At 40.3% G+C, this 19,291-nt stretch overlaps 1 protein-coding gene across 12 annotated transcripts in view; it reads right to left on the bottom strand.

Moving 5' to 3' along the window:
- Window positions 1–19,291, bottom strand: part of KALRN (kalirin RhoGEF kinase) — a 502,548-nt gene that overhangs the window by 203,612 nt on the left and 279,645 nt on the right. For all 12 annotated transcript variants that reach the window (XR_007632104.1, XM_050340466.1, XM_050340467.1 and 9 more), the window contains exon 11: window positions 5,576–5,767. Coding sequence is in view for 11 of the 12 variants with exons in the window: in XM_050340466.1 (XP_050196423.1) it covers window positions 5,576–5,767 (192 nt within the window). In the remaining variant the exon portion in view is untranslated. The remainder of the gene's footprint in view (window positions 1–5,575; window positions 5,768–19,291) is intronic.

Here is a 19,291-nt window from a genome sequence, read left to right as displayed (position 1 = left end):
AACTCTGCCTCAAAGGGAGGAACAAGCCCTGTCAAAATTAGTGATCTACACTGAAATAATCTCCTAATCACAATATGCAGCTGAAGCAGAGAGAATTTAATTTCACAGGTCTTGGTTATCAAGTAAAATAAAGTTAGCAGTGCCTGCAATAAAATGCTGTTCCTGTTGCTGACTGACAGGGCAGACACACTCCATTACTCACTTGAGTAACCCCACTGATCTCCGTGGGGTGACCAAGGTGACCTGCTGACCACAAGTAATTTAGGTTATAGTGTAGGAAGTTGTCTGACACTTAATGGTCCAGGACTTTGCTCTTAGTTTCTCACGGTCTTATCAGATAAGCTGTTCAGAGTGAAACTTTCCATACCAGGTTGCCTAAGGTTGAACTTGATGAATTTTGAGGTAAAAGGTCCAGAATGAGAGGAAGAGAAAAAAGAAGTTACTTTGCCTGTGTTAGAAAAGGAGTCTTATTTCTTCTCAAATGAGATGCTCCAGACCCTCCATGCTTTCAAGCATGGGTTTGAAATTTTGCAGGGTTTAGCCTGAATGTCAAGAATACCCATTATGTCATCCCTGTGAAAATTTTCCCAGATTTGGTTACTCAGAAGACCTCTGCCAAGTTCCACTTTGCATATGATCAGTAAGAACCTGTTAAGAGTCTGGCAGTTCATTGTTCTCAACACAAAATATTTTCTGAGCATACTCATCCCCCAGTTCTGCGGGCCAGGTAGACCTGGCAGGCTCCACATGGAGCTGGAAGCCCTGAACACCTTGTCCTACTACTCTTCTGACACACTGATGGCCAACAAAGCACAGGGCACATGACCTGACCCCACACTACTCCGCCTCTCTGCCTTTTTCCTGTTGGACTCAACACAGAAGTGGAAATCTGAAGCCCATGGAGAAACAAGAAGCCCAGAGGTGGTAGAACATGCTCTTCATGCCCCACAGAGCTATGAAACAATTGCAGAACTGCTTTGTAGTTCAGTTAAGACCGATATGCTGTAAAAGGATCCAAATTCAATGAAGTTCCTTCTTGTTCTTAAATTAGCAACAGCATTATCTGCCAATACAACAAGTAACAGAACAAACCTAAATCATCATTTAATTAAGCAAGAGTATTTAAAAGTTTTTAATGATTGGGAAATGGTGACAGTGCTCTTTCCTATCTACATTCTAATACTTGGAATTGTAAAGTACACTCCAGAAACATAAGTATAAAATTGTGAGGCACTAAATTATTTAGATTCAGACAATGAATTACAAGATGTTTTTATTATTTGCCTTGAGGTTTCTGAGTCTTCAGGGTGTGATTTTATCACATCTGCATCCTCTTCTCCAAGAGGCTCAAAAACTATTTTCTTTTAAACAAAATCAAATGCCAGCCAAGAACCCTGTATCATCATTTGATCCTAGCAGCTGAAAGCCCACAGAAAAATATCCACTAGCATGAGATTTGTGATAAAAGTGCAAGATCTGACAATTCTGCCAATAATTGATTCAGATCTGAAGTTAAAACCTGAATTCAATCACACTTAATCCTGAAAGAAATTATTCAGGTATGAGACTGTTGAATGCATTTATGCCACTGATAATAATTTATAACTTTACCCTGCCATCCAGGTAATTGGATTTGATCCCCAAGGTATCAGGTTTCTGCTCACACCGTCAGGAATGCCTTGGTCTAAAAGGGCATGAAAATATTGACTACAGGCTAAAAGAACATAATGAATACTGTAGGACAGTGGGACACACAAAATCTCTTTTATAGGATGGTAATAGGACAACTACACTACTCATGAGTTATGACACTAGCAATCACTTAGGGAACTGCTCTAAATTTATGCCTCTAAAGTGTTATTACCATACCAGAAAGTCCTTGTTGCAGACTATTGCATTTATTGTTAAGTAAGGTCAGTCTAAAAAAATATCAAAATTATTGTTATGCTTAACCAACTTTATTTTTCATATTCCTTCAACTGTATAAGTAAGTGTTTAGCAGACGGAATTCTCTTATAATACTTTCACATGAACTGAGCAGTGATTCAAGTCCACTGTAGTATAAAAAAGCCACTCTTAACTTTCATTGCCCATGGGATATCTGCATTTAAATGACTCCCTAATGGTGAAGAAATTCTAGGAAGACAGACTACAAAGGGAAACATTTCTTTGATAAAATCACTTTTCAAAAATAGGAGCTGTTAAAAGTTTCTCAGGTGCTGAGAATCTGAGTAGTCTCATGTAGAGATGAAGAGGTGGGCAGAGTACAGGTGAAGCAGTGAGAAGTTCACAGTCAATGAATTCATCCACACCTGGGAATTACCATATGAGAAACACAATTCATCTGTGATAGGAAGACTGTCAGAAGAAACATATTCATTTTAGGAAGATATTTAGAATATTTCCATAAAAACAGTGTCAGCAAGATGGATTCTTTCTACTTAATTCTCCCTTTCACCAGTTCTGTCTCAACATATTAATACAACAATAAAATATGAGGATTTGTGAAACTTAGACGAAAAATACCTCTAGAACATAATTCCCTGCATTAGGGCCAAAAAGCCAGAATCACAGAATCACAGAATATGCTGAGTTAGAAGGGACCCACAAGGATCATCTAGTCCAACCCTTAGCTCTGCACAGGACCACCCCCAAGAGTCACAACGTGTGCCCGAGAGTATCATCCAAATGCTTCTTAAACTCTGTCAGGTTTGGTGCTGTGACCACTTCTCCGGGGAGCCTGTTCACAGTGCCCAAACACCTTCTGGGTGGAAAGTCTTGTCTTAATATCCAATCTAAACCTCCCCTGGAATAACTTATGCCCTTTCCTTGGGGTCTGTCACTGGTCACCACAGAGCAGAGATCAGTGCCTGCCCCTCCTCTTCCCCTCCCAAGGAAGTTGTAACTGTAATACGGTGTCCCCTCAGTCTCCTCCAGGCTAAACAGACCAAGTGACCTCAGCCACTCCTCATAAGAGCATGAAAACAAAGCCCTTCACCATCTTTGTTGCCCTCCTTTGGACACTTTCTAATGGTTTAATATCTTTCCTATACTGTGGTGTCCAAAACTGCCACAATATTCAAGGTGAGGCAGCCCCACTGCAGAGCAGAGCTAGACGATCCCCTCCTTTGACCGGCTGGTGATGCTTTGCCTGAAGCCCCCCAGGACAGGGTTGGCCCTCCTGGCTGCCAGGGCACTGCTGGCTCATATTCAACTTGCCATTGACCAGGTTCCTTTCCTGGTACTGATTTCCATCCTCTCACTCCTCAGTCTGTACAAACATCCAGGGTTGTCCCATCCCAGGTGCAGAATCCGTCACTTCCCCTTGTTGAACTTCATATGCTCGGTAATTGCCCAGTGCTCTAATTTGTTGAGGTCTCTCTGCAGGGCCTCCCTCTATCTGTTATGATTTAAACGTGTATCTGTTTTTCATTAGTATGGAAGAATGATAATTACATTGGTTACCTCGCCATTTCACAATATACACGAAGGGCCAAGCAAGGCCAAGCAATGAGTCATTTCTACTTGAACTCATCTATTTATAGCATAAAAAGGCAAATACGGACCCAAACTCTTTTTGTAATGCTTTGCCCTTTATACCAGTTTCCCCCTGGCAGTCTGCTGTTACTTCACTGTGTCTGTGGGGATCCCCTTAGCTGGCAGACAAACACTAAAACCACAGCAATTTCCTCACTTGTTATTTTTGGCAAAAGAAATGAGGTATTGAGTTGTGTGCCTCCCACCAGTGCAGAAACGTGTCCCTGAAGGAGGCAGGTAGTGGCACACAGTGAAATTCATTGAACCTCCAGAAAATCAGTGTTTGGTCCCCACAGGAATGAAGTAACACAGGAATAAGTAAACAAAAACTTCCTCCTTCTTGCAGAGCTACTGGGCATCCTCAGATTTTGGGGAACTGTTTCATTCATTCTGACTGGAGAGAGAATTATAGAACGGTAGAATAGTTTGGGTTGCAAGGGACCTTTATAGGAAAGAGGCACTCAGAGTTTGTCCACTCTGGATCTCCTTAAAAGTGACACGAAGTAATTACTGAACTTTCCAAAAAGGCATGACAGCACCAATCTGTCCCATGGGTAAATGCTTATGAGGCTGAGATTTAGCATTTACTCTCAACACCTATAAAACAGCACTGATGCTCTCATAAAAGACTGGGTTTTAAAACAATTTTCAAAAAATGTTTATTTTTATAAATCTGCATTTCTATTCACCAGAACAGAGCTCATTAAAACCAGGTGTTTGGGGTGGGCAAACTCCCTTCTTGTTGAAGACAGAAAGGAGTGAGTATAATGCACTGCAATCCCAAATCCTTCATGCAGGGAAGCTCTATTTCCCAAACCCAAATTAGGTTACACAGCACCAGTAATTATGAGAAGAAATGTTGACGATAGAACACATATTATTTATACCAAAAACTTCCTAGAGTCATGCCTATCTTTTTTTTTTTTTTTTGACTACTCATCACCTGCATAGGTGAAGCAAGGTTAATCACAGTAGGAAACCATTAAGAAATAATTTTTACTGAGGAAATAACCAATTAAGTTTCCCCACTGGCAAACCAGCATAGCTGCAAGCATTTGAGCTACTTTGCAAACAACAGCAGTACTCACAAGCTGAAAGTTAACTATATTTCAGTATAATGCAGAAGTGGGATGTAAAATAAAAACCTTTGTGTACCAACAGCTATAATAGATATGCTGTAAGTCCATCTTCCACATACATAAATATGAACACGTGCACACACCTTCTACTTTAGGAGGCTCCCTAACACACTGAAGCCTCCTGTACACAACTGGTATGTAACATGTAAATCAACAAACACAGGCATCTTTGCTTTTGCAAACAGATGCTGCAGAGCATGAAAACAACCATCCTGACTAATTCCATCTCTCAGCAGAAACCCTATTTGTAAAAGTCACTCACCACTGAGTGGCCTCTGGTCTGCAGAAAAATTTGAAGTATGCTTTAATTACATCCCCAGTGGCCTCCCATTTGATGTCCTGTCCACTGTATCTCTGGCAAGACAGCCTTATCTCTGGATATTTTTCAATTACACTAAACAGCATTTATTCAGGTCCTCACTGATTCACTGTATCAGTATGTGACTATTTGCTCTTTAAGAGTTATTTTGAAAAGTGAAGTCTGCCTCATTAAACAATGTAAGATTTCCAGTAACACTTAATAATGGCTAAATTAATTAACATTACATTCAAATGGAATCCCTCTGAGGATACGTATCACACTGCTGGCATGCAGACACCTAATGTGTTAATATCAACTCATGTTCTCACAAGAGAATTCTTGCTTCCTAATAGTACATTCTACTCATGAACTAAGTACCACTTGATTTGCTGTCCCTATATTTTAGTGCACTGTAACACTCATATGTTTCATTCACATTTTATCTCCTCCTTACAACAGTTATTCATCTGCATGAAATGAACTAGGTAATATCAGCCCTGTGTGGTGAAGATGCCTTTTCTCTGCGATCTGAGTTTTCAAAGTCAGCCTCTTGCAGCACCCTACAACACACAGCAAAATTCCCTCATGCACATCTTACCTCTTTGGTGTGGGTATGGAAGGAGACTGACATGTCCAAGAGAAGTTTCCTCTGTTCCACCCTCCGGACAAAGTCCTGAATCCGCACTTCCAGATGCCGAGCTGCTTTATAGATCTCTTCAGGGTCACATTCCCCAGTCTGAGCCAACTGCTCTGCAGCCTCCAAAAGCTTGTCTGCATTGGTGTATGTATTCTACCAGCAAACAAAGCAAGAAACACAGTATGAGTAATACAACTGTGGCAAGTAAAGCCCTGAAAGAGGCTGTTTATACTCTCAGAGGCATGAAAGCAAGTGATTACCAGAGTTATAAAACAATAGTAATATTTCCTACTGGCACTTCCATGTGTGAAAGGAGAAGTATAAAGCCACATAGACTAATTCTTAAGCACATATGAAATAATTTCTTACTTGAAACACACCACCCCAGCTCAATACTGCCAGGCACAGAAACAGGGCTGCCCACTTGTTTATTTCCAAGTTCTCTGCAATTTCTCAAAGATAACGTAATAAAGCAAATGGGACTGACCACCTCAGAAGCCTACAGTGCCTCACGTGACACTCAGCCACCAGCTCACTGCGACGGCCTCTCAACAGCTCTCACATTACAGTGTGTAATCACGTTAGGCAGAGATGCCTCAGCCCCAGAAATACTTGCCTTCCACTGGCTTTTGTGAGATAGCTTGAGAAGACCATGTCTTCAAGCCCCTTCTACTTTTTTTCCTGGTCTGTATCATATTTCTAAATGGAGTAAGTCTGTGTGATTAACTTGCAGCTGCCAGTGTGTAATGTTCATTTCCAGTTTGTCCAAGCCACTTACCTGCCCTGCATTACACAAGAATTTGATCACTGCACCATTCTGAACAGATTTACCCCATAGCCATGGACTTTGCTGTATGAGATGTATTACTCCTACTTAACAGAGAGGGAACTGAAGAACACAGAAGTGAAGTGATGTACCCAAGACATGCAAGACTGTCGAGGAACAGATGGGAATTCCACCAAACTTACCTCAGGTTTCAAACTACCTACCCACCCTTTCTCTCCTACTTTCATGTTTCTGGAAAACACCACTCAACTAATTCACCAGAGAGTCCCATAAATAACAGCAAAAACGGACAGGGAGTGCAGTCATCTTCTCCATATCATGGAGCCATGGTTTAGTCAGCTGTGCTCAGCACACTAAACATAGCCAGCCCTTGCTGTTATAGAAAGGCTCTCTTCACTCAAGGTGAGGCCACTAGCTCTGTGGTATTCAACACTTAACAAAAAAAAGGAGAGACAGGGATATCAGCTTAAGAGTGTTTCCAGTACCAGGCAAGTTCTTCAGAACCGCTCAGCATTGGCCTAAGACTGCTCCCACTGGGAATTTTAATCTCCAGGTCAATAGAAGCAGAATTGTAGCACTTTCCTTTTCAAAATCCTCCTCGTTTTAAAGATGTATTCAGTTGATCCATGTACACAAACTACCTTTGAACACTGTGGACACGCATGTGCTGCTGAGCATTAAAGGAGCAGTGTCAAACATTAAAGCCATGAATCAAGCCATGTTGTTCCTACTTACATAACATCCTGCTGCAGTCAACAGTTGCTGTTTAAGAAAATATTCAATACAAAGATGAAGCACTGGCCTCCAAGGGTTTAATGGGGGAAAATATTTCCAGTTATAAAAAGCAGAAAGAAAACAGCTCATTCACTGTTCATTTTCCCAGTTTCAGAGGGCTGACTATAAATATACAGTATTTGCATTTCTTCTTTTGGACTGTGAAGAATATATTTGAGACAGTTTTGTTACCAATAGTAAATTTTTATTCCCTTACTTTCAGGCTACTCCTATAATGGTTAGGCTGTTAACAGCAGCAAAATTTTATGTTTTAATAATCATTTTTTGGAAACCTCTTTAGATGAGAGTTTGTAAAAAAATGTTCCCTATAATGTGAACTGACTTAGGGCCCAGTTTCACTTAACAGCATCCTTTCTGAATGATCCTCTTCCAATAGTATTTGGAGCAAATGCCAAAGCTAGCACTATTTTTCAAAGCCTAGTCCACTCTAGGGTTTTTCACACATTACCACTACAACAGCTCAAACACCAGTCCAGCTTCCTGAGTAGAAGACTGTTTCTGCTTTTATACACATTATTTAGTATACTTTTAAATGCCTTCAGTCTCTCCTTATGGCACAGCTTTGGGACGCAGAACACCTTTGTTGAAATTCAGTATGAATACAGCTTTGCTGCATTTGTCCCTAATACACTTATGTCCATCTCTGCTCAAAACCTTTACAAGTTTACTGACTCCAACGTGTGCTCCATCAAAATACATGTGGGTAAAGGGAGTAGTGATACAATGACCAGATATAAATACACTGGTGAAAGGGATGGAGGATGAACCCCGGAATCTGGGAAAAATGAGTGCAGTCTGGCCTCAACAAAGGCTTTGGCCACACTGCACAGAAAATAAAAGATGCAGTGGTCCCACAGAAGCCCCTTTGCATCGAACAAGGCTCTCCAAAGGCAAAGGGGATTTTCTGCAAGGAGGCTGGCTGGGTGTGGAAGGAACCACACACCGTGTTTTCCCTGGGCTGTGACAGGCACTGTCAGCATACAGGGATGCTTCCCTGAAGCATTCATACATAATTTTGGACGTGGTTGCATAAATGTGTCATGCACAGAAAGCCTGAACACAGTGCATTTTAAGTATGGAAAAATTCTTGTTCACTTCTTTTTCTGTCTTTGTCCACTGAGTTCACAGGTAAGTGTCTGGAGTTTAAAAACAGGTGCAGTTTATGATAGAAAAAACACTAATGGTTTTATTCCTGCCATTCTAGAATGAAGGCCCTGTGATGAGAGATTTCCAGCTCGCTGCTGCACATTTAAGAGGCTTAGATACATTTCAGATAAACAACCACATCTGGGAGTTAACCACACTCGCCTTGAACTCCAGTTTGTTGTACTCCTGAAAGAACTGTCATCTATTGTCATCTATCGAGATTTACACAGAGCACAGGCCAAATAAGCTGGAGGTCATTTGGTGAGGGCCTGCCCTACTTCTGTTCTGTTCATCTGCTTAAAGTGCTCATAAATTGTACCAGAAGTTGTTACACATATCAAATATTTTTACGTACATGTATTTTTCTGCAGTGCTGAACTAATGCTGTGTTGAGCCTGAGAGTTTCATATCCTGGTTGGTACCATAATGCTTGCTGCACTGCTTCCCTGCTCCCTACCTTTTCACCCATTTAACTCTCGTTAGTAAGCTCTTCAGAGTACAGATCTTTATTTTATTTGTTTGAAGCACTTTTTACTTTTTTGGTGTGATATAACCCTGGATCATGCAGGGTAAGAATCCAAGAGAGAATTAAATCTTATGATGAGGCAAAGCATGTAACGCCTCCTTGTCCCATCCAGGAGAGGTTAACTCAGATTCCCAGCCCTTCTGAGATGCAGCAGGATCTACCAGGAGCACAGGTTCTAGGTGCATCTCCTAACTGGCATCAAGATTCAAAACTCTGGAAGAAGGTAAGACCTAATGTAACTGCAGGAGTAAATTTTTTCTACCAGGAGGACAATTGTGGCTGTCCTCTCCAAAACACAGACACATGGAAGGTCTACTGAGGCAACTGACACCAAAAATGGCTAATCCCTTCAGGGAGGAGATCCCATGAAGAATCTCTCCTCTGTATCTGTGGAAATGAGTTCCTGCCAAACAATAATAGCATAAGTTATGCAGAAAAAAAAAATCTACTACTTATAAAATTATATGCTTTCTGAAATTTTAGGGTTGTGGGCATTTTTTCCTAATATTGTACAAACCTGTGAGAGAACTGTCATGTGCAAACCTTGAGATTTTCAGTGAGCTGTTAACTGGCATTACACACTTCTGCACCATTGCACCATTGCACACCAGCTTCCACCTCAAATCTCTCAACAGTCTTTCTATACCAATCTTTGCATAATGACCTATTTCAATCATGAAATCTGCAAACATGACTAACTAAAGCTGCACCCCTCAGGTTCCAGAGTGGAAATGGCTGTAATATATGCTTTTGAAGTTAATTTTAGATGAAATCAGGAGGCCTTCACATGTCTTCTGTTTCTTCCAAACAACAACAAAGAAACATAATTATGGAAATGAAATAGACTATAAAAACCTATACAACAATCTCTATCACAATTCAGAATTGGAGATGATTGGTGTCTTATCCCTTGGGAATATTTACTAACTATAGGATTCCCTATAACTTTATCTCATTAATTGTTAACAGTTTGATATTCTGTAGCAAATTGAAAAAAAAAGGTCTATGAAAAAGCTGATGTGACATTTTCCTGTTATATTTATCATGCTTTCCTTTGCATTTCAGACCAACAAGTACCAGAATGTCAGGATCCATTTCCATCTCTCATCCAGGTAGGAGATCTCAGCTGAGATTCCACAGTGTCTCCAGGTTAACGCACATGAAACCATCTTTGTACTGGAAATGCTCTATCCAAACAGAATTCTTTCGGCAAACTGTTTCCTAAGAGATTTCCTTAAAGTTGAAACTAACATTATTTTGTCCACAGTCATTGTGCAAGAGAAACGTTTCAACAACTGTTCTCTTCAAATCTTTTGAAACCAGAGTAAGAGTTGCACTGACTCTCAGCATCAGAGAGCATTGGCTGCATGCAGTCTGTGCTTGGCCTCAACTGATACACAAAAAATAGCATTGCATTTCTCATTACAAGCCAACCAAAGGGCCCTAATTCTGGTTTGAAAGTATTTGTCATTTTTTTCCTAACTAAAAAAAAAATAATGAAATGAGAAGATACTGGATAAGGCAGCAGTTAATTATTGGACCAATACAGGGTTGAGGCAGAAGAACACAGTTATTTTGCCTTTATTATTTATGATATGTATGTCTAATATCTTAGTCACTTAGAAACAAATTAGAATGGAATGCAATAGCTCAGCTGGAAGGGACCTGCAAGGATCATCTGGTCCAGCTGCCTGACTCCTTCAGGGCTGACCAAGATTTAAAGCCTGTTGTTAAAGGCTTTGTCCAAATGCCTCTTAAACACTGACAGGCCCAGGGCATTGACCAACTGTCTAGGAAGTCTTTTCCAGGGTTTGACCACCCTCTCACTAGAGATATGTTTCCTAATATCCAGTATGAACTTCCCCTGGCACAGCCTCAAACCATTCCCATGTGTGCTACCACTGGATCCCTGCCAGAAGGGATCAGCAACTCCCTCTCCGCTTCCCCCATGCAGGAATCTCCAGAAAGCAAAGAGGTCACTGCTCAGCCTCCTATTCTCCAGACTAGACAAGCCCAGAGTCCTCAGCTACTCCACACAAGACATTCCTTACAGCCCTTTCACCAGCTTTGTTGCCCTCCTCTGGACAGCTTCAAGTGCCTTAACATCCTTTTCAAATTAAAAAAAGGAAAGTAGCAATCATATATATATATATCTGTGTTTTCACTGACCCTTCTGCACATTTTTAAGGCAACAATCAACTTAGTGCAGCATTTCAGTTTTGACCTGACTGCTTTTACAGTAAATTATTCCATGTAGTTTTTATATACTCCTAGGAACTACACTTGTAACTAGTTTATTTCTGCGTGTTTCTAGGCTGATTACAATGAAAATAGCTTTGTCAAATGCTAGCCCAGGGCAGAGTTCATGCCCTTAATCTGAGCAATTTTTTTTCCAGAACAATCTCCCCTTGCACACTATTTTACAGCTGTTTATTACATTTGAGAGGTTTTCATAGTAACTGTCTCCAAGTTCTCCAATGTGTTGTGAACCATGCTCTCATCAGCCAGAGAACGATGTTAGTTGCAAACATCGGGAGAAACATGAGGTAGGGGAACAGGGCAGGTGATCAGATACATCATCACACTGAACACAAACTACATACCCCAGACTTCACTTCCCAAGCAGATGTTGGGATATGCAGAAGGGGAATGAGGCAGCACTAGTCTGCCTTATTCAGTCTTGATCGGGTTCTGGGGCTGTGAAAGGCAGTTCCAGGCAAAGGTTCCTGGTATCGATTCAGAGAGCTCTGTCACCTGCGTTTTACCATGTAAAAGGCACGGAAGAAATGGCATCTCTAGAGACCACTAAGTACCAATAGAGAGAGAAAGATGACTAGCTTAGATCTGATCTTTCTGACTAAAGACTAGTGATGTGAATGCCATATTATGCCTGCAGGCTGAAGCTTAGGGGACTTATTAGGCTTTCTCTGATGTGATATCTTCTTTATGTTCTATAGAGTCGTGACTCGACTCTTCAACACCAAAAATGAAATCTCTGTATTAGACTCCTGCTGGGAAGATGGGATGTCGAGACAAAGTTCAAAGCCTGATCCATCTCTTGCTGAAAACAGTAAAAAGGATCTAACTGACTTCAGGGAGAACTGGGTCAGCCTCCTAGACATCTACGCAAGATTGCAGGAGGAGACAAAAAATGGAAAGGGCTAAAAATAGAACTCTGGAGGTTTTGTACCCCTGTTCTGTGCACAGACAGAGAGCAGCCCTCCTCCCCAGAGAAACTACAGCACGATTCACACTAGCAAAATTATAATTATGGAGCTGATTCTGCATTTCTTCTCAAGCCTTATAAACTATTGTTATCCTTAATTATGAAGCTCGCTTACTGCTATTAGATTCTTTGCTCAAGCTACTTTTTTAAATTAAGTCCAGCTTTTTGTTGAGGTTAAGTGATTTCACAGTCAGGCTTTTGTGGAGAATTATATCTTTAGTAACTTGATATTCTAAAGCTAAAATAAGTGACCACAGTGAAACATTTCTTTGATAAATAAATCCGGCATTTAAGGAAGCATCCATCTTTGTCAAAACTCCTCCTCCCTTATGAAGGGCAAAGGCTAAGTGCATATGATAATCTAATATAAGACGTGATTTTATTCTGTTTGAATTTTGTATAATCAAATCAAGACCTATGGTCTTACTTGTGCTCTATTGCTCTAATTCAAAACAGACTTACCAGGAATTATAGGTACAGAAGTTAAAGGAAGAACATCTCTCAGAGGTCATGCAGCCACTTGCTGTATCACTACAGGACTGTTACCTACTATATACTAGAATGGAAACTTCTTCAGACCTTTTAAAAAAACATTCAGGCTAATGAGATTTCCACCACCTCCTTTTCCTTCAGACTCTTTTTTCCTTAAATATGGAAATTCATCTTAAGCTTTTCCTAGTCATAATTTCATCCCAGTTCTTGCATTGTCCTTCCTGAACTTTGAGCTCTTTGAATACTACGGTTTGAAGCTTAGCTCTATTCAGAAATATCCACAGATTGGGGGAATGTGAATTTGTGTCTCACTTCAGGTGGCTCAGAGGCCATATATAAAATCATGCTGATACTAATGACTGCTTCACACCTCCAGTAATTCCATTGTTTCAGTGAATTATATAATATATATAATATATTTATATATATATACAATAAATATAAAAGCATAAGGGATTTTTCAGTATGAATTAGATATAAAATATTCACAAGAATGGTAAGTTGGATACAATAGAGAATCCTTACTGATCATTGACAAGAACCAGGTATTTTTACATGTATTGTTACTTTCATTTATGATTTTCCCTCAGGGTTCACATACAAACCAAGATGAATTTATTATTTGAATTTAAAAGAGTGACAGTTACACATTACATAAAATGCTGAAACCCCAGGTACATTGACTCAAAGCTGCCTTAGACCTTCAAACTAATAAATAAGCAAGATTAGAATTAGTAGCTGGAAATACATTAGCTAAAAGAATTCCTCTTTGTGCTATTTCATACTGAATGCTTACTTTAGATTAAAAATAATGTTGGCTATGGTATATTTTATCCTCTCAACTGTTCATCTCAATCAGGAGTGTAGTCATACATCAAGTAGGGAATACTCCCATTACCACAATCTCGCAAATTAACTCCAGTGTGATCACAACCATTATTCAATAAAATGACAATGAAATGCATAGTGAAATAATGTTTTAAATTACAATTAAAATCACACATAACATCCAATATAAATAAGTATGGTAAGACAGACAGATGCATGTCTGTCTACATGCTACATATACTCAGAGAACAAGCTACCCTTTTAGCTCAGTGGGGTAAACTTAACTATCACTCCTAATACCATCAATGCAAGGACTTCACTTTGAATGCCACTAGAGCTATTTTATTCTTCTAAATCAGAATGTTCAAAGGCATGTTTGGCAAAGACCAAACAGTTTTCAAAGCTCTGCTTTGCCTTTCTTTTTTTTTTTTTTTTCTTTTTTTTTTTTTTTTAATGTTGTAAGATTAATTTGTTTTTATTGCAAGGGGAAAGACAAGGCATTTTATTCTTTTTGTAGGCAAAAAGACTACACACCCACCAAAGGTTGCACCTGCAGTCTGGTAAACTTTCCCTTTCCTCCCCAGTTTATTTTAATCAGTATATATGTGCAATCTCCTCTACTAAATAAACTACTACACACTTGCTTAACATGAGATGAGTAAATACTTCTACCCTTTCCAGGGAAGCATTTGATCCACATGAAAAGAGCTTGGCCCCTTCACTTTGAGAACATCCTTGTACAGTGAAAGTGAACAAAAGCAAATAGAGCAGGACAAAGAAGAAAACATAACAATAGTTCTGGTATCAAATGTGAAACCAAACTGGTCAGTGTTATGCAGCACAGTGAGTGTACCAGTAAAACAGTATTATCAGTGCCCAATGATTTGATAATTGATTGAGACCTTCTCAAGTGACTGTCTAGTAACTGAACCTTTGACACAGCATAAATTAGGAAAGCATTTTCTTTTGTGGAAATGACAAGGGAGCACAAGCAGGCAAACTGTCAGCAGTGAAATGCACCTGCTTCTGAAAGCTTCTTAAATGATTAATATTACCAAAAAGACAGATAGTTCACAGCAAAGCTTCACAGGTTCTTTATGATAAGGGGAAAAGGGAATGCAAGTGGAGAAATAAACATGTAGCAGCTCCAAGGTGAGCAGCAAACTAGAAGGGTACGATATTGTTTTCTGTCCCAAAGGCTCAGTTCACATCTTTTCTGAGCCCTGCAGACAAAAGTGCAATCATGACAGCTTTATCAAGTCCTGCTGGTCTCCTGAATTAAAATAACTTCAGGCATTCTGGGTTTAATATCATGCTCACAGTTTGGAGATTTCGAAGACACAGCAACAACACTATTAGAAGGCTTTGGACTGTCAGCAGCACTGGGAAAAGCCAGTACCAAGTACAACTGGCAGCACTGTTGCCTTGAAAACAGAAGCAGAAATAAACCTATGAGAATGTGAATTTTGTAAACTGTCTGGCTGTGTTTCTATTGTCTAGTTTTTTATTAAACCTACTTTAAATAAGACACCAAAGCATTTCCTCTCCCTGCTTCCCCCACAGCTAGTACCCCGACACAGCCATGCTTCTACTTCCATTAATGTGGAGACAGCCATGACATCTTTCCTGAAGCACAGTTTAAGTGACATGGGACTGTTTATAGAATGATACAATGTTGAATGGAAGAAAATTCGGCAAAACTTTGACCCAAGTTCTCCAGAGCTTTCAGCTTAAGAATTGCTGTACAGCTGAACATAGAGACAAGGCAGTCTGGAGCATAACACAGTGCTGTGGATACATCACATAACAATCAGTCTTTCTGTCTGGTAATATATGACAAAGATGCAACACAGGCTGCTGCAGAAAGGTAAGTGTAACACTAATGCACTACAGAACTTCAAGCTCTGCAGTAAATTCCATTTTGCCATAAGCGAAAAGCCACCTCTGACAAGCAAACTGACTGTTGACAGAAAAAATACAGAGGAAGACACGCCACAGCCCTTTAACAGGGCCAGTGCACTGCTGCTACCTGAGGAAGGATGGAGAGATTTAATTAAATTTTTGCTGCTGCTCCTTTGAAATACAGATAACCCCCTGACATGCTGCATTGCATCTGCTCCATGCACCAAGCCAGGTGGGAGTGGTACAGGAGATGCTCTCAGTGAGGGCACCACATCTTGTGGTGCAGCTGAGCTGGTGCCATGTGCTAGCACTGTCTGTATTCCCTCTAGACTCAGAGGCAAGCATGGAGCCCCTTGGTGTTCTCCTGGATCCTTTCTATTTGTTCAGGTAAGTTTAACTCATAGTACAGAATCACTTTCAAATTGATCACAAAAAAAATAAATTACTTTCCATCCACAGTAAACCTCACACTCCAGTACACTGCCTGCTGGAGACAGACACGCAATTAGAAAAAAAACACCAACACTTTGGTTTCATTCACAATTTGGATGTTTGCATTTGGCATAAGGAGGTTTCCCAACATACCCTGTGAACAGCAATGGTAACACACCACCTGCCCACCACTCAGGTAACCTCTCCCTCCATCCCCATACTCTTTGGACCTCGGATAATCTGATGGAGAATGCCCCTCTGCTATCTACAAGAATAAAACAGTCTCCCCAGCTTCAATTAAAGTTGAAGTAACTTTTTACTTCTTCTCCTTGTTCCAGCTTGGCATTGTTAGAAGCAGGTCAGCAAGACACTCCCTTTGGATTCAGAATCTCTTCACTGTCAACATTAATTCATCTCTCCACTGTGGTTTACACATTGGAATTTGTTTCAAATGAGTAGAAACCATTCTCTGAATCTTATAACATTTATAAACCAATTTTTCACTGCTGTTATTTCCCTGACATGTGAACTGTCTGTACGACTTACCCGTCAAATTAGTCCTTCAGAGGTGCCATCAAAGCAAAATGGACTAAGGGCTTTGTCTTCCCTAAAATTTAAAAGGATTAAAATCTGTAACAGCTAGGGAGATGCACTGCATACTTAGAATGAGGAAAAATAGAAGGATGTTTCACTACCCTGGAAGTAATAGACCATTTTATTCATTTTTCACCAGACTCATACTTCAGAAAAGTTCCAGACAGGAACTAACATTTTTCATGTTGGCCAGAAAACATTCATATGGGGTGCATTTTAAAAATGTGTTCTACTGTGTGAATGAAATTCAATTCAGCTTATCCATAAGCATAACAAAGATTTAGAAAGATATTGTGTTTTTATTCCTGGCTCTTATTAGGGGGCCACACATGATCTGAGATAAATATATCTTAATAATGGCTTACAGTGAGAGATCTGGTACAGAGGCGTTCCCACCAGCAATCTTCATGGTATAAAATGTATTGATTTTTGGCAAGCAGTATATCTTCAAGAATATTGCAGGCATATGAGATACTGCCTCTATAGTCAACATCTGCCAAATTTTTTTACTATAAAAAAAAAAATCCTGACAGCTTTCTAGTGTATTCTTTACTTGGTTTTGTTGAATCCTTCCTTCTCCTTATCCAGTCCCCCTTCCTTCAGAAATCCCAAATCAGCCCCCAAAGGATAAGACTGGCTATGATATGAGACAAAAGCAAAGATCAGAGAAATTCTATTTGAGTTGTCTTTTGATCTCTCTCTGCCTGCTGTCCCAGAGTCACAGCTTTGTGCCAAGCCCCAAACAGTAGGATCTGGGCACCTGCCCCAATCCTGGAGGCATATCCGGTAGGTCCAAGCAGCAAGTCACACTCCTCTCAGCATTCACATCCCAAAATAATCATCTCCTTTTCTCATGTCGCTGTGTTAACACACAAATCGGATTGTGTTCTGAAATATACCTTTTTTTTTTTTCCCTGTCCCACATTTACATGAGACTATAAAAAACCTGAATTTACAACGGTTAAATGACCCAGTGACCCAATTCCCCATCTCACTGGGGTGAGACGGCTGGTATTTCAGCGTGGCTGCACAGCCCTGGCCGTGCTGGGAGGCTGCTTCCCTCATTTGGTTTTCAGTGCACAACAGAGGAGTGAAGCCAGAACAGCGCCCATCACTCGGTGTGCACTGAGGAGCTGTGCTTTGGCACAGATAAAACTATGAATCCCTTGGGAAAGGGCCTGGAACTGGGAGGGGCAGCTTTCTACCCCAAGTCAGAAATGTTTACTTTTTTTTCAAAGAAGGAATGGTGTGAATGCATTCCTGGCTGGGCAGTATTTGTTTGAACCACTTTAGTGGGGGGAACAAACATGTACCTCTGTTTTTTGAAAGGTTTCAACTAGATCCATTTTGAGCCTAAAAAGAGGCTCAAAAGAAGAGAACAGAAAGTAAGACTGAAATTGCACCAGATCTCTCTCCCTCACTGTGCAGGTTTCCAGTCCTTCCTGCACTCAACTTTGACATTTGGGTATTGACAAATCCAAGTTCTGGTTGTCAATATAAATCCTGGCCACAGGCAAAACAACCAGGAGCCAGTTGCCAAAACCCAGCGCTTTCAGCCATCTCTCCCCTCAGAAGCACCCTTCATTCCACCAAACTCTCAATGCACTCGCTTCAGCTCTTGAGTTGACGCATTTAATGTGAATGCTGCACTTTCCATTGCTGACAATAATGAGTCACAAACACCCTTTTACGCTGTGCACTTCTGAACTGAGCCTTCACATTACTCCAGGGAGGCAAAAGCAGGCTTGGCTTTGCATTTGCTGCATAACTGTGGATCTCACCAAAGTCATGAGGAGTCACCTACACTGTGCATAAAAAAAACCAGCATTGAGAAAACCTTATGCATTGGACAGAACCTAATAAAAATGAGGGTTGCATGTTGATAGGAGACAGTGTCATTGTTGTGGAGCACTTGGTGGTTTCTATTGTATTAGCTGCATACTAATACATGCAATCATGCTAGAGTAACACGAGTGCACACACTGACAGCTCAGAAACACCTCCTGTCTCAGCTCCTGACTTCCTGCAAATTCTGCAATTTACCTCTCCCAGAAGTAGCTCCATTTTAAATGTAATGACATGAGAAGGTTGATCTTGCCTGCTTTTTGCATGTCAGTCTTTTAATTTCTCCCTAGCTCAGCAAAGGGGGAGAGGCACCCGTGCTTCTGCATGTGATGGTGCTCTGAAACAGACACTAAACAAAGGTGCCTAAATGCCTCAAACCAGATCCCATTTCCATAGTGACAGAAAGCAGTGCTTCCTTGGGGCTTGGTTATGCAAAACCAGACCTCACAGACCAGAGTTATGGAAGTTATGGTGGGCAATATTAGCGGTTGGATTACAAGCAATGAATCAACAAGTGAATTATTAATATAGACCTATTCACATACATGTAATTCCAAAAGACCTCTACTAATCTGCTGATGTTACCATATTTTTTTTTTATGAGGGAAACTGAGATCAGAACTCTATCCCAGGGAAATAAATTTTAAAAATAGGTTTATACATAATAAAATGCTGGTTGAATTCTTTCTATTTATGTATTATCAGTATAAAAACTTTGCAATAGTCTCATAACGTAAGGGTAGTATTTAGACAATTCAAACACCTGACTGTGGGACTAAGGACATCCTTCTGGACAATTAGGGATCCGTGACAGGAAAAGAAGAGAGGGACAACCACACAGCCAAGCAGCTTCTCTGCAGTGCACAGCCATGGAACTGGATTCTCTACTCTTTAGAACAAGTTAATTATAAGCAATTTATCTGAAATTGGAAGTGTGATTTTGTTCTAAGTCTTATGCAGCAGAGTGATCAATCGGACCCAGTTAGTCTATTTTCAGAAAATTTGCTCAGTGTTAATGAATACTTAAAACCTGACGTTGAAAATTATTTTGCTCCGTTACTGAATATAAATCTCTGATATTTGCTTAATCTACATGAAATTTCC

This window comes from Myiozetetes cayanensis, unplaced genomic scaffold, assembly GCF_022539395.1.
Source record: "Myiozetetes cayanensis isolate MyiCay16 unplaced genomic scaffold, myiCay2020 scf9, whole genome shotgun sequence".
In the NCBI taxonomy this organism is placed as follows: Eukaryota; Metazoa; Chordata; class Aves; order Passeriformes; family Tyrannidae; genus Myiozetetes; species Myiozetetes cayanensis.
This window is presented reverse-complemented; position numbering and strand designations above follow the sequence as displayed.